This window comes from Canis aureus, chromosome 16 (assembly GCF_053574225.1).
Source record: "Canis aureus isolate CA01 chromosome 16, VMU_Caureus_v.1.0, whole genome shotgun sequence".
Classification (NCBI taxonomy): domain Eukaryota; kingdom Metazoa; phylum Chordata; class Mammalia; order Carnivora; family Canidae; genus Canis; species Canis aureus.
Window position 1 is genome coordinate 56,232,441 of NC_135626.1, and position 22,162 is coordinate 56,254,602.

Consider the following 22,162-nt stretch of genomic DNA (forward strand, 5'->3'; position numbering starts at 1 on the left):
GGAAAGATGGGCTATGGTCCTAAGGGTCTAGTTTTACAGGCACAATTTTCAATCCATTCCCTTTGGGGCAGCAGAAGGAAGGGGCCATCTGCTTATAGGATATGCAAACGTCTAGGAAAGGACACCTCACCTTCTAGAACCCAGAGGTAAGACAAATGAACATCACGATGAAGCCCTCCTCCTTTGAAGACTACACGCATACACAAATACATAGATACATCTCCCCCAACACTCACCCATTTTATTAAGCCTGAATACACAACAGCTTCCACATTTCCTGATATGAGAACTGATATTTATTAAACACCTACTGTATGCCAGCCAAACTGTGTGTTAGGTGCTCTATTAGCATTATTGCAGTTAATCCTCATGGCCACCCTCTCAGGTAGGATTATATCCATTCTACAGATAAGGATACTGAGGATACTAAGTATCTGCCCCTAGATGTGCAGCCCTAGGAATGAATCCAGGGCAATTTTGTCCAATGCCCATGCTTGCTCCCCTCTAATGTGCTGCCTCTAAAGAAGCCTTATGCCAACCTAGAAATGCAGACTAGGGTGGGGAGCATGGGGTTGGTAGAAAGACTTAAGGTATGTGGTGCCTGGGTGGCTCAGTCCATTGAGCACCTAACTCTTGATTTCAGCTCAGGTCATGATCTCAGGGTCCTGGGATTGAGTCTCATGTCAGGCTCCACATCCTCAGGGAGTCTGCTTGAGTTCTCTCTCTCCCTCTCCCTCTGCCCCTCCCTCTGACCTTCCCCCTGCTTGGGTGCTCTCTTGAGCTCATGCTCACTCTCTCTCTCTCTAAAATAAATAAATGTATCTTTAAAAAAAGAAAGAATTAAGACATAATGTATATAATGACATGTTATTTACATAATGCCATTATGGAATACCCTTAGATATCATCATATAATATGCCATCACAAAATACAGTATCATTATTTAATACAAATAATCCCACTTCTACCCCCAACCATGATGTCCAACTAGAACTCTGGCAGCGAGAAAACGTGGCATTAGCTTGCACTTCCCGAGGCTCATTACCTATAGGTCCCGCCTTAAGCCATTTCTGGGCGTCTTCAGGGAGAGACAGTCTCCTGGGACGCCACCAACTGCCACTTGCTCTGCCATATGGAAGCTATTCGAGTAGCTTCTGGCAAAATGGGCAGGGGTGAGTAGAGTCAGGATCAGGGTGTCAGACAAAGCAAGTGATTACTCTTACAAAGGCTGCCCAGAGAACCAGGGGAGGAGAAAGGCAGCGGTTAAAAGGAAGCTAGAGCCCTTTGGGTAAAGGAGGTCTCCCAGGTGATTCTGGTGAGCTCTGACGTTTGCCATCCAGAGAACCAGATCCTCTCCCCTTTCATCTGGAGACTGTCCCTTCATCACCTGCAGGATGTCCTCCTTTCCCTCTTTTCTGAGGCTTCTGCAATAGTAAAACTTGGCTTAGAAGGGAAAGAGAAAGGTATGTAAATTGCAGTGAATTATCCCAAAAACAACATCTGAACAAAAAGTTATGAGTAGGCTTCATTCAGTGGTCACCGACCTTGGTGGCACGTCAGAGCCTCTGTGGGGATGTTCTGTTTCAGATACCTAGGCCTCCCTGTGGGCACAATGGAATCAGACCTCCAAGAGGAGGTTCAGGTGTTAATATTTTCCTGAAGCACCAAAGACAACTTCGGGGCTCCCTCCCACCCCTACCCCATTGCACTCACCTCTCTTCTAACACACTTCCTGATCCCACTGCTCAGAAAATGCCTATTTTAAATGGCAGTGTACATCTTTAGCTTTGTAAGTAAACATAATTAAAGAAAGTAAAGCCATGAAAAATCATACAACGGATTCAAATTTCAGACTAAGTTTTTCTATTTTTCACCTGCATGGTTAATTATCTATGCCTCACATTTGCTGTGTCAAAAAAAAGAGGCCCTTGCAAAGGGCATGGATCTGCTTCTAGAAAATAACTCACAGACATAAAGCACTTTAAACTTAGAAGCTGTAGGGGGTTTTCACAAAGATGGTCCCATTAGATCTTCCGAACATCTTCATTGACACATTCATCAAATACCTCCTAGAGACCTACTCTGTGCCAGGCTCTGTGCTGATTGGTGCGGGGGACCCAGGGGACACCAGAGCAGGTCCATCCCTGTCCATGCTCCTGCCTTCAGGCCACAGGGGGTTGGGTCCATGGGTGATGACAGCATAGGGAACAGAAGGGCTACAGCGGAACCAAGACACAGTTTATGGAGGAGGAACACACAAACCACATCCTGTAGTGTAGGCAGGAGAGAACAGTACTCACCACTGCCATTGGGTTTGTGATGATCACTTTTAGCTTTTGCACTAAACTCAGAACACCTCCATCTGGCTTGGGTCGAGGTGAGGAAAGTCCTACAATTGCTTGCCCACGTCACTGGAAAAAAGGAGGCTTGGCTATGATTTTGAAGCCACAGTGTGCTCCCGAGGCACAAGGATAAAATCCCTTCCCCTCCACCCATTCCTAAGATACAGGACAGTGAAAGGAACTGCAGACCTAGAACAGCATAGAGCATTTCTGGAAGGAGGCACTATATACTACGGCTATGGATATGCCTTGTTGTTTATCCCCATGGCTCCACATGGGAGTGGTTTTACTCCAACTCCATCCTTTCTAAGAACTGGCCAAACCACATCTCTGGCCCCACACTCCCTTCCTCTTTTCTTCTTGGATACCAGAACTCTGGCCACCCTCTGGCTTGGATTCCCCACCACCACCAGCAGCACCATCATGATCCCAGAGGAGACCAACACCGTGGGCAGGGCCTGGATCTGTTCTGCTTGGCAAGGACGCACCAGGCGCCTAGCTAGGTATTCCCCTGTGAGCCAGACAGAGGCACTGCCATCTTTGGGAAGAAGAAGTTAACAGGAGGTGCACACCTGATTCCAGCCTCGTAAATCTCCTCTGCCATCACCATCTTTGCCATGGGCATGTTGCCCAACTCAACAAATAGCAAGACCCGACAAGTGCTCAGTCACAACTTTATGATCTAAAATATGAAAACGTGTTGTAAGCATGGAGAACAAAACCCAAGATCTAGAAGGGTCCCACCGTGACTATCTGCATTTAAGAATCCCTGCCAGTATGGGGTGCCTGGGGTGGCTTAGTAGGTTAAGCATTTGACTCTTTATTTTGGCTCAGGTCATGATCTCATGCTCTCAGGATCGTGAGATCAAGCCCCACATCAGGCTCTGTGCTCAGCAGGGAGTCTGCTTGAGATTCTCTTTCCCTCTCCCTCTGCCCCTCCCACTGTTCACGTTTTTATGCTCTCTCTCTCCCCCTCTCTCAAATGAAGAAATAAATCTTTTTTAAAATGGTACTTTATTATAAATAAAACTATTTACTATTATAAACTATTTTAAAAATAAGAAGCATTCAGTGGTTGGTCTTACAGTGCTTTATAGCCTATACTGAAGTGGATGCTTTGGTGTGTGTGTGTGTATGTGCGCACGTGTGCACACGGATGTATGAGTTTTCACACCAAACCCACTTCCCTCCAGGAAGACACAACACTGACAGAGATGGGCTTCTGAACCCTGGCCAAGAGCCAGAGTGGATGGCCTCCGATGCTCTGTGCCACTGGCTGCAAAGCTACAAATATTTTTCCTACAGCCCCGAGGAGCCAGGACTGTGTGCACAGCTAACACACACAGGCACACAAATGGCTGGAGCAGGATGTATGTCCACGGCTAAACGTGCCCTGCAAGACAGCCACAGAATGGCTGAAACCCATGGTTTTCTTGGAAAAGCAGCAACCATACCATACTGGGAGTGAAGCCAAAACCAACACCTACCTAAGCATCTTCCTTAAACTCACAGGAAACTGCAGAATGCATCACAAGCAAAGAAACCTCAAGTCTGGCTCCCACTTGCACCTTGGGACTGGGTGCTGGGCCCTGGGGACTCAAATGCCACTCTTTCCAAGTATCGGCTTCTGAAGGGCCTGTAGCTTTGTGCCTCTGAGTCCCCCAGTGCAGTGACATAGCCTGTCTGTTCCATAGGCAGTGAATCCCTCCAACCTTTTCAAACACTCTTGAGCCAGGGCTCCAGAGCCACTGCTTTTGTTGAGCAAGCTTATGGGTTTGCTCCAGTGGAAACGAAAGTATCAATGAGTGTCATGTATCTGCTCTGGGAGCATCCTTAATCAGCCTGTCCACTCAGCTGCCAGGAAAACCCTGGCTTGTTCTTGTTCAAAACACCCCATGCCTTAACCAATGGCCTCCAGTCATGTCCACAGGATGAGGCATCCCTACCCAGTCACCTCTCAACCTTAGTACCGTTAATTCCAAAAGAAACTAAGAGAACGTGGTTAGGGACTGAACTATGGCCTCTACAATTCTTATGTTGAAGCCATGACCCCTGCACCTCCAAATGTGACTATACTTGGAAGGAGGGCCTTTGAAAGGGATGATTAGGTGAAAATGAGACCGTGAGGGTGGGCCCTGCTCCCATCAGACCAGTGCCCGGACCAGAGGACATTTGGACACACAGGGAGATGCCAGGGATGCACATGCTCAGAAAAAAAGACCACGCGAGGGCCCAGCAAGAAGGGAGCATCTGCAAGCCAACGAGCAAGGACACAGAAGAAACCTGCCCCGCTGGCACCCTGATCACTGATCACAGAATTCCAGCCTCCAGAACTGGAGGAAACACATTTCTGCTGTTGAAGCTCCCTGGTCCACAGTACTCTGTTCTGGAGGCCCTGGGAAATGGATACAGATTGTGTAGACGGTGAAGCAGCATGCCCATTTGCAAAACCTCATCCCTCTTTGACCTGATTCTAACAGCCAGTGGAGCCTCTTGCCCAGCCCAGCCCCTGCACTGGAGGCTCTCTCTCGCTCTCTCCAGCCTAGCCACGATGTCAACAACTGCCCAAACCCAGTCTATCTTCCAGTATCAAGCAGAACTGCCAATGCTCAACAAAGTATGAGAAAGAAGGAAGCACTAAGGGGCACCTGGGTGGCTCAGTCGGTTAAATATCTGCCTTCAGCTCAGGTCATGATCTCAGGGTCCTGGGATAGAGCCCTCCATGGAGCCCCCAGCTCAGCAGGAAGCCTGCTTCTCCCTCTCCTTTTGCCCTACCCCCCTCCTTTGCCCCACCCCCTCCCCTTCCCCCGCCCATGCATAGACCTGCACACTTCTCTCAAATAAATCAAATCTTAAAAGAAGAAAGAAGAAGAAGAAGAAGAAGAAGAAGAAGAAGAAGAAGAAGAAGAAGAAGAAGAAGAAGAAGCACTAAAACTGAGGCAGAGGGCCAATCTTCTCTCTGGCAGCCAGTTGGGCTTATCAGACAATGTCAGGCTTCTGCTACGGACTCTCAGGTGGTTGCCACTGCAGTATCTCCTTGTGGTGTCCTGTAAGATATTCTTGCCATCCCCCCCCACCCCCTGAGACCCCATCTTTTCTCTGCAAGGTATTCTTCAGTGAAGTAGAATCAGAATGCTGAGGATGGAGGGACGCCTGCCTGGGTGGCTCAGTGGTTGAACATCCAACTGCCTTTGGCTCAGGTCGTGATCCCAGGGTCCTGGGATCGAGTCCCACATACGGTTCCCCACAGGGAGCCTGCTTCTCCCTTTCCCTCTGTGTCTCTCATGAATAAATAAATAAAATCTTTAAAACAAAAATTGCTGAGGATGGAGAGAATCTACAAAGGAGAGAAAAACATCCAAAGGCCCCTTCTGGAGGGAAAATAAGCGCTTCCTGCAACCTCTGTCACTTGCACACACTCATCATATGTGGCCCCTCATCGCAACTCCAGCCAACGGGTGGGTATTGACGTCAGTCAAAGTTGGCTGCATATTGGAAGTACGTGCACACACTGCTCGCTCAGGTTTTCAGCAGAGGCATCTTCTTTGCCATTATGGAGACAACAAAGAGAAGAAACTCAACAGGACTGGGGACACGGACTGATTGAGGAGGGAGCAGAGACGAAGGCAGTTCCCCCCCACTGCCTGAGGATCTGCCCTGCCCACCCGCCAGCCTGGGCAGGACCACTAGCCATGCTCCCCCCGATGAGACATCTCAGAGGGAATCAGAGACCTGCTACCTTCCCTCCCCCTTCCCCAGTCCTTGGGCAGCCTCCTCAAGATGTCACATCCCCAAGAGAGGGGAGGGAGGGGGTTGGGAGCACACACGTCTCCCAGTGAGACTGCCAAGATGGAAAGCAAGCTGAAAAAAGCAAGTAGCAACAACACAGACAGTATGTTACCATGTGTTTTTCAGAAAACACAAAACAAAATTACATTTCCAGATGTACACAGATATATATGTAAAAGCATAGAGGAATCCAGCTCCTGGATGATAGGGAGACCATGAGGCGGACCACGTACAGTAGGGCGGTGGGACACTGCGCAGGTACTAGAACGACTGTAGCAAAAAAGTCACTTCAAATGTAAAGACACCACACAAGAGATCGCACACATGGGTTCCAATGGTGTGAAAAACGAATGGCCTGTGTGCACACAGGAGAAAGGAGCTCAAAATGAGGTGGCCCGGATTGCTCCATAGAGGATTTAAAGCACGCTCTCGCTCTCAAGCAACACAAGCAAATGGGAAAGTGTTTACATTTCAGGATTTAAAGACACAGCATAGTTCATTTTCTTAAAGGCAAGAGAAAAAATCTGGAAGGTTATCCCTTGAATGGGTAACAGTGGTTGGTCTGGGGACAGGATAGAAAGCTCCAAGTGTCTTAGTCCATCTGGGGTTGCTATAAAAAATTACTGTAAGAGGCGCCTGGCTGGCTCAGTCGGTGAAGTGAGTGACTCTTGATCTCGGGGTTGTAGGTTCGAGCCCCATGTTGGGTGTAGAGAGTACTCAAAAAAATAAAATCTATTAAAAAAATTATTATAGACCAAGTGGCTTATATACAACAGAAATGTGTTTACCTCACAGTTCTGGAAGCTAAAAGTCCAACATTGAAGTGCTGGCAAAATTGGTGTCTGGCTTCTTGTTCATAGACAGCACTTGTGTGTCACCATGTGTCCTCACATGGCAGAAAGAACAGGGAGCTCTTGGGGACCTCTATATAAGGGCCCTAATATCATACGGGCACCACGCTCGAGATCTGATCATGTCCAGAAGGCCCTACCTCCTAATACCATCACACTGGGGGTTAGGATTTCACGATATAAATTTGAAGGGGACACACTCTATAGCAGGAAGGGACTTTATTTTTTTTAAGTTTTTATGATGCAATTTTTTTTGTGTTGTATTGTTGTGACACTAATATGTTTAAAAAGATGCCTTGGGGACACGCATCCTAGCGTCCTTCCCAACACTACCCTTCTACCCACCAGAAGAAAATCACTGCTTTAAACTCAACATGAAGACCACCTACCTCCTGCCATCCTTAACTTCATATAGAAGCAACACTGCAAAGGTCATAAAAATGTCAGTGTTTCCAAAAAGCTGTTTAATATCCACTCTGTCTCTCCCTAGGGTCTCTGATGGGGAACCCTGGGCTCAGGCTGGCCCCAGTCGCATTCCCCATCAACCCCCTCTTGCCAGCACTCTTCCCAAGGTCTGTGTCGACACCCCCTCCACCTCTTTCCCTCTCCCATTAAGACACCATTTGGCAAAATCTCCATAAATCCCTGTAAGCTCATTTCCCATTAACGGTTACTAGCTAAGCCTTCCCTACTTTATTCCCAGATTTAAAAAAATGAAAACAAATACCCAGTTCAGAGAGAGATTTGATGTATCTGAAGTTAACAAAGCCACAATGGGTTCAACCTGACAGGCCGTTATGAGTAAAACCCTTTTCATGAGCAGTGTTTTGCTTTGGCTCCCAAAGGGAGACAGATAAATCTGAAAAGCTGAACCAACAGAAATAGAGTTGGGAGACCAGAGGTGGTTGTTAACCATCTCCTTGCTACAAACCCGAGAGTCTGGGTTCTCAAACCAGCTTCTAGCTGCCTGAGAAGACTACCTTCCCTGTGCGTGCTCCATCAGTGCCAGATGACCACATGGACTCAAGATCAAAACCTATTAACTCACGCTCTATGAAGCATCTTCCATGGATCCAAGCTGCTGCCCCTTCTGGGTTTGGAAGCAGGTTAAAGAGTGAAACCTAGGGGAGCCTCATGCGTCTCAGAGCAATGGTGGCCTGAGTCTGCAAGCACCACTCACAACAGCAACATCTGTATTCAGTGACTGTAGCAATTATAAATAATTCTTATCTGTTTATAGACCTTGCAGCACAAATTCTCCTTCTCACCTCAACAGCAAGAATTAATTTCTTTTAAAACGTCCTAGAACAGATGTTTACTGTCAGGCTGATCTTTCTGCCAATTAGCAAGTGTCTGGGCATTAGTGGTTATTATGTCCTTTCTCAAGCCCCTTTGAATTCTCTCCCTGGATGCTCAGCCGCCACTCCCAAGCCATTCCGAATTTTCTGTACAGTTTGTCCATGACTTTCCCCCTGGGATCTTCTCCATATTCAAAGCATACATTAGAACAAACGCCAAGCAAAAGGTTAAAACAATGATGCTGCACAGTACAAATTGGCCAATGACTATTTACACTGCCCAGAGAAAGTCCTCACATTCAGACAGCTGATCCAATATACCTGCCCCCGTCCCTGCCCCAGTGAGCAGTGACTCATCGTGAGTCCAAAGAACCCTTCACATTGGGCAGCCCTGGTGGCGCAAGTGGTTTAGCACCGTCTTCAGCCCAGGGTGTGATCCTGGAGACCCGGGATCGAGTCCCACGTCAGGCTCCCTGCATGGAGCCTGCTTCTCCCTCTGCCTGTGTCTCTGCCTCTCTCTCTCTCTCTCTCTGTGTGTCTCTCATAAATAAATAAATAAAATCTTAAAAAAAAAAAAAAAGAACCCTTCACAAGACAGTCTTAGAAACCCAATTGGGCCCAGGTAGGAAGGACAGAAAGAGACCCAGTGGGGGCCGTGCAGAGCCACTGAGCCAGCCCTGGTCTGCTATTCTGAGAGTTAAGGCCATTGGCTGCAAGATCTTCCTGCCATGGCAAGCATAATACATCCCAACAGCAAGTTCACACATTACCAGGGTGGATCTAAGAGCACAATATGGCAGCCCACACGGAGGACCTCTTAAAGTTCTTATCATGCAGATATAATCAACGGCAAGGAAGCCAAGGGTCCGGGGGCCAGAAACTGACACTGACATTCAAGGTTGTGGTGAAAAAAATGACACATGGTCTTTCCCCCAAGACAGTGCCCTGACTCTCCATCCAACCATCACATCCATCTGTCTGGTCCAGAGTCTGGTCCTTTTGTGACATGAGGAATCAGTTTCTCATCGGCCCCAAGAACAAGTTCCCAAGAACCCTTCCTTCTCTTTCTCTGGTCAGGAATTTACAGCAGGAAAGAAGGCAGGGAAGAGAATGTCAGACTACCTCCTGGGCTAGATGTCCTGCTGACTCCAGTGAGCCTGACCTGATCCTAGCTCATCACAGTCCAACAGAAGGAATGACCTTCAACCCCATTCTCCCCTATAGGGTCCTTATCACACCTCCTCCCTTTCTTGGGTGAGCAAAGAATTCAAGTGCCAGCTCAGATCTCACAGAGGACTTCTGCCTACCTCTAGGGCTGGTTGGAACAGAGCATCTGGTAAGGCTGTGTGTCCCCATACTAGATTCTCATGGACATCAGCCCTTCTCTACTGACAGAAGCATATGCAGCCTACCTGATTTTAACCAACGGCATTCAGTTAGGATCTCATTGCTTGGCCTTGGCTCTTTCTGTTCAGTGCTCATGGCCAGATTTCAGGCTGTGGTTTGTACCATGCTTCCACGTGAGCGAGTATGTGCTCACTCCCCAAACCTAACCCACCAGCCTCATTTCAGCAGAAAAGCCTAAAAACCCTGGCTCACCCCCCAATTCTGGTGCCTTTTAGATTTTTAAATTTTCACTTTGCAGCCCTTAAAGGGAGTTATCCTCAGGCTATAGGAAGAAAAACTGGAGTTAAGGAGCATACAACCAGCCAGGAACAGAAATGAACTCAAACTCAGAGCTTTGCTACCCAGTGTCCCCACCTCATCCTCCTGTTCATAAGCCCTTGTCAATGTGACGCTTTGTCAATGGTCTTATGCCATAGTTGGGTGTGCCATCATCTCCCTAATGACAGTGTATGCTCCTTAAGGGTCAAGACCATGATCGTAATCACTCACTTCTCCCGGTTGCTAGGTCTGCTCATAGACATAGTGCCACACGGTACAACGTCAGCTGCACTCTATATTTATAATGAAACCTGACATTTAAAATCTGAACTTACCAAAATGTAACTAAGGGGATGATTAGTCATATTACCGAGAGCTTATTTTCTTTTAGGAAAAAAAAAAGTCACAATTCAAGGCAAAATTCTAGATGAAAGTCCTAAATGGCTTGAAATATCTATTTCGATATCACTGGCTACTCAACAGAGACATGACATAGGTATGTCAAGTTTGAAGAATGGTACTCACCAGGTGAGGCATCAAGAGATCAGCCAGGTAGACAAAAGCAGCTCCAAGGGTGAAGCCAATGGCCACAGGGAAGAAGGCAAAGGCACCAAAGCCCCCAGAGGACGTGGCCATCTCCACAGCTGGAGCCAGGAGAGACCAATAGGAGGCTGCCAGCATGACCTGCAAAAAACACAATGAATGAGCCATTAAACCAACCACAACCACACAAGGCCTCCCAAGTACAGACGTCAGTGCTCTCTACAGCCCAAAGCAAACCCTATACATATATAGGCCTTTCATCTTCAATGGTAGGTACTCTTTCAAACCAAAAATCTACCACCAGAATGCCTGGAACTAATGCCATAGGACCTCAATATGGCATGGGATGGAGGTGACCTTGGGAGGATGAAGTCCAGTTTCCTGTCATCCAGCCTGCAACTCAGTGGTTCTCCACTGTGGGCAACTGTACCCTGCAGGGGACATTTGGCAATGTGTGGAGATGTTTTTGGTTGTCACAGCATATGTGTCTCACATATATCCAGGGCCCTTCAATTTTTACCTGTTAGCTCTAGGTCTGCATTCTGGGGCACCAAAGAAGGTATCTTTCCTCTAGGATATGTGGCAGCCTTTGAAATATTTGAAGACAACTGCTGATCAATGTTAGTAGCTTAGTCTTGCAACTTTGTGATCTCCAAAAGGAAAGAAGGGAGCTAGTATTTATTGATCACTTGCTATTTTCGGGGAAAGAGATCTTTGATGCCTTCTTTTATCATTGCCACAGCCCCAGGAGTCAGACGCTGTTTTCTGTTGCTATTGGTAGATAAAGAAATTGAATCTAGACGTAATAAGATAGTTTGCAGGAGGGCACATCACCAATAAGCAGCAGATCCAGGGACCTGAGCAAGCAGGACCATAATCCCCTCAATAAGCGCAGAACCATGAAAGGGAAGAGAAACATGAAGCACTGAACACAAATCTCAATGTGGTCAATTGGATAAAACTTCTCCAGTGTTTACTGCATTAAATGCTCATCCATGGCCATTTACTCTTATAGCTGCTGTGACATCTCCTTGGTAAGAGTACACCCACTACCCATCGTAACCATATGACAGTCATCACTGACATGAAAATGTTGAATGGGTTTCTAAAAATGATTTCATTATGCCTTGCCTTAAAAAAAAAAAAACCTGCATCACCCATCTCCAAAATAACACTTGGAGTGACAGAACCAGGTATTACAAAAGCAACAATAAAGAACAAACCCATGCAGAAAGTAATTTCCCTTCTGCCAACCATCATCTACACACAGTCACTTGCTCTGGGCCCAATTCTCCCAGAAAAAGTCTTAGTACCACCCACAGAAAAATTGTATCTGCCTCTGAAACTCCCAGAGAGAAAGAAAATGTCTCATCATTTCAGCTCCATGAGACCACCCAAGGAAGCTTGTGGGCTCCTTCCCTATGCCCCAGCCTAACCTATCTCTTTCCCAGACTGCTGTTTCACTGGCTTTAGAGTTCAACAGCCTTGGGTAGCTGCCGTTCATGGTAAACTCCGCAGCGAGGCGGACCTGCACATACCTGTCCAGCTACCTCTCTGCACATTCCAGGACCTTCCATACAGCCCCACCATCAGCAACTCTAAGGCCACACCATCCAGGAAGGCCACTCATTGATTGCATCCTCTAATCCCTCCCTGCCTCCCATCCTTGTTGATGCCATGGGGTGGGGGTGCAATTTATCAGCCATGGTTCTCCATTCACCTCTTCCACACAAAGTTGAACCTCTTCTGCCCAAGTCCCTTTCCATCCTTCTGCATCCCTGGAGGCCAACTTCTTCCTTGCCCTTACAGATGAGAAATGCAAAATATTCCCATGAACAAGTGACACAATGTAGAGAAGAGATGCACCTCTCAAGGGAGGGGTCCCAGGATGCTGTGATGCTTGAAATAGAAAAGCATGCTGGATGATTCAGGTGGACCCCGCCTCAAGAATCACCGTTCTTTATCTTTCCAGGGAAATCCAGGACCCAACTGAATTTCCTTCATTTCTTTCTTTTTTATATATAAATTTATTTTTTATTGGTGTTCAATTTGCCAACGTATAGAATAACAACACCCAGTGCTCATCCCGTCAAGTGCCTACCTCAGTGCCTGTCACCCAGTCACCCCCACTCCCCACCTACCTCCCCTTCCACCACCCCTAGTTCGTTTCCCAGAGTTAGGAGTCTTTCATGTTCTTCATTTCTTTTCCTCACCAGACTCCCCGTCTCCCACATACATTGGAAAAATGACCAAAGAACAATCGTGAAATAGAATTGGGTCGCCTGTCCAAAGCAACAATGGGGAACAAAAAAAAAAGCTATTTAAAAGGCATTATGTGGTAGACAAAATAATGACCTCCCCCCAAAGACGGCTACGCCCTAATCCCCAGAGCCTGAAAATATGTCCCCTTATATGAAAATGTGTCCCAAAAGTGACTCTGCAGCTGTGATTAAGTTAAGGATCTTGAGATGGGAAGGTTATCCTGGATGATCTGGGCGGAACCAATGTGACCCCAGGGTTCGTATGAGAAGACAAGAAGAGTCAGAGTCAGAGAGAAGATGTGATGACAAGAGCAGAGGTCACAGTAGGTAAGGAACTGGAAGATGAAAGATGCTGCCAGGCTAGCTTAAAGATGAAGAAAAGGTCATGAACCAAGAAATGCAGGTGACCTCCAGAAAGCAGAAAGAGCAAGGAAACAGATTGTCCCCTAGAGCCTCCAGAAGGAATGCAGCCCGGCCAACATCTCGACTATAATCCAGATAAAACTATTTTGGATTTCTGAACTCCAGTACTTTCGGGTAGCATATGCGTGTCATTTTGAGCTGCTACATGTGTGGTGTTTTCTTGCAGTGGCAACAAGAAACTAATATAGCATTTGAAGGCATGCACTACATGTATTTTTTTTTTTTTGAGAGCAGTTATAGGTTCACAGCAAAATAGAGCAGAAAAAATAGAGAAGTCCCCTACCCCACACATGCACAAACTCCCAGGATGGGCATCCCACACCGCAGTGGCATATTTGTGACAATACACTGATAGACCATTACCATCTAAAGTTCATAGTTTACATTAGAGATCAAACCCACATCCTATGGGTTTGTATAAATACTTAAAGACAGGCATCCACCATTACAGTATCCTAGAAGGTAGTTTCACGGCCCTAAAAGTCCTGTGTGCTCTGCTTCCCTCCTCCCGACCCTTCACAACTACTGATCCCTTTACTGTCTCCATAGTCTTTTGCCTTTTCCAGAATGTCATACAGTTGGAATCACATGGTCTGTAGCCTTTTCAGACTGGCTTCTTTCACTTAGTGATAAGATTTTAAGATTCCTCTGTATCTTTCCATGGCTTGAAAGCTCATTTCTTTTCAGCCCTGAATAATATTCCATTGTCTGGATAAACCTCGGTTTGTTTATCCATTCACCTACGGAAGGACGTCTTGATTGCCTCCAAGTTTGGGCAATTATGAATAATGAATAAAGCTGCTATAAGCATCTGAGTGCAGGTTTTTGTGTAGATATAACTTTTCCGTTCATTCAGGTAAATACCAAGGAGTACAATTGCTGGATTGTATGGTAAGCCTTAGTTAATAATTCCCCCACACACATAGGTGGTTGGCCTGAAACTCTCAATACTGGCAAAGCTCCTTTAAATGGTAGGTATTTTTTAATCTGGATGTGGTGATATTAACTAGCTGATACAGCAGCAGAAAGGAGTGTATGTGATTAACCCTCATTTACCCCGAAGAAGCAGGGCCTGGAGGGGTTAGGCTACCAAGAAGAAGGTGGTACGAAGTCGGCCCAAGACTTCAGGTGATGGGCTCCACAGGGAAGTCCTTGCCAGCCAGTCCCTTTATGACCCCAGATGAGAGAACCAAAAGCCCTCCTACTGCTACAACGCTGCTTCTAAAGGCAAAAACTAGTCTAGCAGCACCAGCCCTGAAGACATAAGATATAAGCATGAGGAGGAGATAATGGGCATCTTCCTCTTCCCATCTTTGTGTATAAGAAGAATGCACAATTAGGATTTAAGGCACATGGCAGGGGCCTCATCCCCAAACCCTCTTTTGCCTCTTTACTGCCAAAAATAAAACATAAAGCCCAGGGATCCCTGGGTGGCGCAGTGGTTTGGCGCCTGCCTTTGGCCCAGGGCGCGATCCTGGAGACCCAGGATCGAATCCCTCGGGCTCCCGGTGCATGGAGCCTGCTTCTCCCTCTGCCTATGTCTCTGCCTCTCTCTCTCTCTCTCTCTCTGTGACTATCATAAATAAATAAAAAAATAAAAAACATAAAGCCCAATCAAATGCGCTATAGGAAACCTTGTGTGAAGGCCATCCTCCAAGCCAGATGTTGCTAAGACCAAAGCGGCCCAATTTTTTGCTAAATAATTGGAGAAGCTCAAGGGAGTAAGCATTTCAATAACAATGACAACTCCTGCAAAAAGAGCTACAGAGGAAATATATATATATATATATATATATATATATTTTTTTTTTTTTTTTTTTTTTTTTTTTTTAAGGAGGACTGAATGCCTCACTTCCATCCGGCTGGTTAATTAGGTCTACTGCAGGGCCCAGATTGCCAGGCAAGCTGATGTTTGAGAAACTCTTTCTACTCTTCACTTTCCATGACCAAGGTTGATCCTCTTCCAACCCCCAGTTCTCTTCTTGACATGCTGCCCAGGGTGTCTCAGCCCCATACTAACTTCAACATCCATCCCTACAGCGGGGCAAGTGAAGGAATGTATGACCTGAGTTAATTTTTTAAAAAATGCATTTTGAGGGATCCCTGGGTGGCGCAGCGGTTTGGCGCCTGCCTTTGGCCCAGGGCGCGATCCTGGAGACCCAGGATCGAATCCCACGTCAGGCTCCCGGTGCATGGAGCCTGCTTCTCCCTCTGCCTGTGTCTCTGCCTCTCTCTCTCTCTCTCTGTGTGACTATCATAAATAAATAAAATTTAAAAAAAAATGCATTTTGATCTTATTTGACAAAAGATGGGCACAGACCAAATGTCCATTAACAGGTGAATGGAGACACAAAATATTCCACTTGATGGAGTATTTTTCAGCCATCGAAAGGAATGGAGCACTGGCTATATACTATAATATAGGTGAGCCTCAAAAACATTAATTACACCAAGTAGAAGAAGCCAGAGACAAAAGGTCATATAGAATATGATTCCAATTAAAGAAGATGTGGTATATATAGAGGTAATGGAACATTACTCAGGCATCAAAAAAGTGAGATCTTACTATTTGCAATGACGTAGATGGAACCAGAGGGTATAATGCTAAGCAAAATAAGTCAATTAGAGAAAGACAATTATCATAAGATTTCACTTATAGGTGGAATTTAAGAAACAAAACATAGGAGCATAGGGGAAGGGAAGGAAAAATAAAACAAGATGAAATCAGAGAGGGAGACAAACCATAAGAGACTCAACTATAGGAAATAAACTGAGGGTTGTGGGAGGGGAAGAGAGTTGGGGGATGGGGCAACTGGGTCTGGGCATTAAGGAGCTTTGGGTGTTACATGCAAATGATGAATCACTGAATTCTACCTCTGAAACTAATAACGTACTATATGCTAATTAATTGAATTTAAATAATATAAAATTAAAACAATAAAAGATAAAAAGAATTAAACATAAATAAAAGAATATGATTCCACTTACACAAAATATCCAGAATAAGTAAATCCTAGACACAAAACAGATTAATGATTGACAGGGATGGGTGGGAGCAGGGAATGGGGGAGAAACTGCCTAACAGGTGCAAGGTCTTCCTTGGGGATGATGAAAATATCTGGAACCGGACAGAGGTGATTGCTGCACAACACTGTGAATGCACTAAACAGTTCGCTATAAAATGGTGAATGTTACGTAAATTTTACCTCAATTTAAAAACATGAAAGTTAAGCTTGCCCTAATCATTAGAACCCGATCTTGCACTACTGCCCCCAACTGCGTGCTGAACCCTCCAGCCCCCATCCCTCAACCCAAGCACTTCTTTCTACCTGTAAAAATGTCAAAATACCAAGACCTACCTCTCATGCCCTGTCTTCGAAGCATCCAAAGCCCTTTACCACATATATACACACATATAGAATGGATGGGAAAATGCAGGATTTAGAATCAGGTCCAAATGTGCATCTTAGCTCTGTCACTCACTAGTTAGGTAGCCCCAGGGAAATAACCTAAGCTGTCTGCAGCTCAGTTTTGAGCAAATTAAACCTAGGGACAATGCTACTATATAACAAGATTGTCTTAAAAATCGTGTATGGGGCAATGCATATACCACCCCAAACTGGTTCCTGGCAGGAAGTTAAGTGACGTAAGTGTCAGGTTGGTGTTAGATTCTTCCCTGAGCCTGCCTGCACACAGCATGCTCCCACCCTCCACCCCATCTTGCTCCCTACCCCTCCTCCAGGGCGGCCCCTTTCCAACACACTGGATTCATTATTTGTGTCCATATCCCCCAGGGACTGGGATGAAGGCCATGCTCTGAGCATCTCTGTATCCTGGCACCCCAGGTTGAGTAGTCCTGAACAGAGCAGCTCTTCATTATTGGTTGCCTAAATGAATTCTCTGTTATCTCTGCTAATGAAGGGGAGCAATGGGGGCGGAGCAACCAAAAGAAGGCATAATCAGGAAGTGATTCAACATTCATTTTTTTTTTTTAGTCTACTACCTAAAGTTTAAAGTGATTTTACTTTCCAAATTAAGTACTAGCCAAGACTCATACTCAAATGCTTTCTCTCCTTTGACAAATATGGGATGAGTCATTGTTTAACATAACAGAGCTTTTCTTAGGTGTGGAAGGAAGGTGGTCCAGAATTTTCAGAGCCTCAGGGATAATCTGTGGAAGAGAATCTACTGGTAGAGCTGAACGGGGTTTCAGGAGACTGCCCAGTCCAAATGCTTCATTTAGCAGGTGGAAAAACTGAGACCCGAAAGGATCCGGTGGCTTTCCCAAATCCCCAGAGCAAGCTAATGCAGTCCAAAGCTGCCTGCACCATCCTCACATCAAGTTCCATCCCCCTGCTCCACCAATCCTGAATCTTTTAAGAAATTCTAAGAGCTACAGAGTGAAGACAAAGTCGAAGTTAATGCCTCCTTTATCAGCAGGCAAACCCCGGGATGAGTCAGCTTTAGCAATAATCAAATGTAATCGATCCAATGGACATTCCCCACCATTGGGATCTAAGCTGCTCCTAGAAAACCCAGCGCTAGGAAATATTTGGCAATTCATCAACAAGGAGAAATGCTCTTGTTAAACATTTTTCTCTGAGAGATTCATCAGACCTTACAAACCTAAATAAGCCTTAGAAACCAAAACCCATAGCCCGTGACTGCCTTAGAGATAGAGAAACAAGCAGTTCTGTAATTCAAAAGATAATTCCCCCTTGGCAGCATGGCTAACGCTGGCAGTTTCCTTTTATTTTTTTTTTTAATTTTTATTTATTTATGATAGTTACAGAGAGAGAGAGAGGGAGGCAGAGACACAGGCAGAGGGAGAAGCAGGCTCCATGCACCAGGAGCCCGATGTGGGATTCGATCCCGGGTCTCCGGGATCACGCCCTGGGCCAAAGGCAGGCGCCAAACCGCTGCGCCACCCAGGGATCCCTATTTTTTTTTTTATTTTGCAAACTCTTTATCGATAATATAAACTAGATCTCCGCATTATATTGAATTTAGAGATCTTATCTCTTTTACATCTCTCATATCTGTCCCATGAATTACAGTTTTGTTTTGTTTTTAGATAAAAGGGACATTGAGAGATTATCTTGGCCAAGGATTCTGAATCTGGGGTGTTGAAACCCATGGGCTTTCAGGGCTCTATGAAGCCCTAAAATGCAGGCCTCGGAATCCTGCCACTCTGTATTGCTTTTCTTTACCTTTTTATTGAAAGCATGATCATTCTTGAAATTGTCATACATTTTTTTTATCAAGTCTGTGCCTGAGCTGCACACACACTCACACACACACACACACACACACACCTAGATTATAAAGCTCCAGGAGGAGAGCACCTCATTCTGTCTTGTTCACCAATGCATCCAAGTGCACACAGAATAGGGCACTCAATAGTTCCTCAATAAACATTTGACTGAATGAACATGCAAAGCAAAAATAAGCAGATTATTTTGGAACCAATCTCAATTCACTAGCCCCACTCCCCAAACACATGAATCCAATTCCAAATTTTTTAAAAATATGTAAAAATATGGTTCACCCCACAGATCCCAGGTCAGCCCAGGGACAGTGGGGTGGCAGTGGGGGTGGGGGTGAGGGCAGGCAGGAGTGCCCTTGGAAATGGGCATAGAGATGGGGTGGTAGAGAGGACCGATGGATCACGTGGATAAGGAGCCATCAGGCCCCAGATTCTTCTCCTACCTCATGTGGCTGAAGGTTCTAACAAAAGAGAGTGAGCTATATCCCAAATACACATCACACTTGCTAAAAACCCTTTTTGCTCATCTCATCCAAGGCAGGGGTCTCGAGCTTTCTTTTCTCTTTCTTCCCCAAACTCTGACCCAGACTGGATCCCTCATCTTTCTCAATTCTTCTCTCTTCCCCCAAGCTGGCAGTTTCAAAACAAGATCTACGTATATTATGCTTTCAGTGTGGGGCTCTGAATGAAAGGCACACCTCCCTCTACTGCAGACTACACTTTAAAACAAGAACACTCTAAATGCAACATGTGTCCTGGACTGGATCCTGGGAACAGAAGAAGGACATTAGTGGGGAAAAAACGGTGAAATCCAACTAGCATCTGGGGTTTAGGGAACAGTAATGTACCAATGTTAATTTCTTGGCTTTGACAAATGTGCTGTGGTTATGTAACATGTGTAGGGGAAACTGGGTAAGAGTATGCAGAAATCCCCTGTGCTGCTTTTGAAACTTTTCTCAAAACCTAAAAAATTTCCAAACAGGGTTTATTAAAAATGAATAGGCTTGGGAGAAGATTGAGGGAGATCACTGCAGCTGAGGAACATGGAACTTTGCGAGCAAAGACTTGAAGTCAAGAGTGCTCACAGATTGCTTCGGGGGTCAGCAGGGTAACTGGATGGGGCGGCACTACTCATGGGGGTAGGGGGTGGAGGGGACTGAGTGCCTCACAAGCTTCACCTCCAGGAAAGCCACTGCCTCCTCCCTGTGACCCAGAGAGGTTGAGTAAGTCACCCATGGACACCCAGCAGGAAGCGACAGAGCTGGGATCTAAAACCCAAGCTAAACTCATAATCCCAAAGCTCCATTCCATCTCTCAGACAGCCAAAATTCTTCACGAACAACAACAGTCACAATGTCACCTACTCAGTACATCCAACCAGAGAACAATTTCTCCCTAAACCTAAATGTCAGTGTTAACCATGTTTGCAATAGCAATGTTGACTGTAGTGATGTGGGAGTCCTAGCCCATTTTGGAATATTGTGAACTGTAAGCTGTGGAATTTATAGGTAAATGCAGCCGTTCGACCACAAGCTGCTGGCTGCCGAATTCCTGCTGGACTTAAAGTATAGGGATGGGAAGGATCTCAACCACAAAAACAAAAGGAGAAGGAGAGCAGGGGCAGGTAAGGACTGATAGGTCCCCTGAGAAGGTTGACCCCTGACTCAGAGTGAAATAGTTCACCTCACAGAACCCAGATCAGCCAGGAGAGCAGGTGGCAGTGGGGGTAGGGGTGGGGGCAGGAAGGGGAGCCCTTGGAAAGGGGCGTACAGATGGGGTGGTAGAGAGGACTGATGGATAACGTGGATAAGGAGCCATCAGGCCCCAGATTCTTCTCCTACCTCATGTGGCCAAGCAACTGTCCCACCCCATTGGGCACCACACTGACAAGGGAAGAAAGTAAAAGCCTGTTTGCTGAATAGGAGGGCCCAGCGTGCTCCTATGTTCCAGCCCAGCTGCTGCCCCAGTCCCAGCCACCCCCTGACCCCCCTGGGCACTATCTCCCCAGATGCCCTGTACAGGGACCCCAGGCCAGGCTCTGCTTCTGGGAAAGCAGGCTGAAGACTCTACCTCCTGGCACCCTTCTGCTGTCAGGAAACTAAAGTTCAGCAGGCTGGTGGTCAAGAGCCCAGAGGAGAAGAGGGGCTGGGAGGCTCCTGGGAAGATCAAAATTGTAAAGGCCCTTGGTCGATGTGAATGTCTGGAGGAAAGACTTATAAACCTCTAGGCCGGAGACTGGTGGCCAGTAAAGGGCAAAAAACGAGACCTTTACTAATGCTGGAAAACACAATTGCACAAGAAAGGAAATTCCTGAATATTATTTACAGTCTTCATGTAAGTTTATTTCTTACTTATTAAGGAATATACTTAATTATCATGAGAAAATACACATAACGTAAAAGTTGCCATGTTAAAGTCTATCCAATTCAGAGGCATGAATTACATTTACAGTGTTGTGCAACCATCACCGCTGTTTCTAAAACTTTCCCACCAACCCAAACAGAAACTCTGTCACCATTGAGCAGTAACTCCCCATCCTCTTGGCCTCTCCCCCATGCCCCCCAAGAACCTCCATTCTACTCTCTGTATCTACAACTTTGCCCATTCTAGGTGCTTCGTGTAAGTGGAATCATACACTATTTGCCCCTTAGGGCCTGGATTATTTCATTGAGCATGATGCTTTTGAGGGACATCCACTTTGCAGCAGGTGACACAACTGCATTCAATAATACTCCATTATTAGGCTGTAACTGTTGAGTTAGCCTAAAAAATAAAACGTTATTCAATGTGTAGGATGCAGGTGGAGAGAAGAGAACCAGGTCCTCGTCTTCCACATCTCCACGTCACTGGTTATGTTTAAGCCTGAAAAACCCAAGCAATGGCAGAGGAGGCATGCAGTTGAGAAATGTGGAGGCACATAGACAAAGGTTATTGATGCTCGTCCCTAAGGAATAGGAATCAGGGGCGGGGAAGGTCAGCAGCCCACAGGCTTTGTTATTAACCCAGAAGAACAGTTTGACTTTTTAAACTATGTGTGCACATATCTTTGGGGAGAATCTTAAAATAAATGGATAATACCTTTTTTAAAAATTTAAATATATAAGTAAATATTATAATATTTACATTTATTTATTATAAATAAGCATATAATACAATTTTTGAATGTTTTAATTATAATTAATCATGATTGCACCATGAAAAGCCAATTGGGAGAAAAGGATCCTACATGCAAGACTTTCCAGAAATGTTTCTGCAGGATAATGAGACAGCTCCCTGGATGGCGTGTTTTTGCCAAAGTCTCCCCTAAATCACGGCCTTGACACCGAGAGGCTGAAGGGACTGGACAGGAGACATTTAAAATCAGGAAAGAATTGCAAGCTCTTTCTCATGTTGCCAGAGACTAAAATCCCCCATTTCCTTTCTGCAGTTCCCAAAACCTACCAAAACTCATCATGCTTCTTTCTGCAAAATATCACGCAAAATGCCACAGGGATCCATACTTTATAATGCTATTAATTTCCCTCTGGTGTCAGAGGTACCAGCATAGAATAATCAAAAACAATCAGCTAAACGCCTCACCCACAGCAGGCAAATCTTTTCATTTCTGCTTCAGTGCTCATTTTGAGAATTTTTTCTGCTCTGGAAATATAAATGAATTTGCAAAGAGTTCCCTAAGGATCAGAACATACTAGTATGATGAGTGCAGCTGAGCATTTCTTTTAT

The 22,162-nt window shown here is 45.7% G+C and overlaps 1 protein-coding gene across 15 annotated transcripts in view; it reads right to left on the reverse strand.

The window, feature by feature from the left end:
- The window catches only part of SLC39A11 (solute carrier family 39 member 11), a 404,898-nt gene that overhangs the window by 274,476 nt on the left and 108,260 nt on the right, over positions 1-22,162 (reverse strand). For all 15 annotated transcript variants that reach the window (XR_013354911.1, XR_013354910.1, XM_077854073.1 and 12 more), the window contains one exon: positions 10,472-10,630. Coding sequence is in view for 13 of the 15 variants with exons in the window: in XM_077854073.1 (XP_077710199.1) it covers positions 10,472-10,630 (159 nt within the window). In the remaining 2 variants the exon portion in view is untranslated. The remainder of the gene's footprint in view (positions 1-10,471; positions 10,631-22,162) is intronic.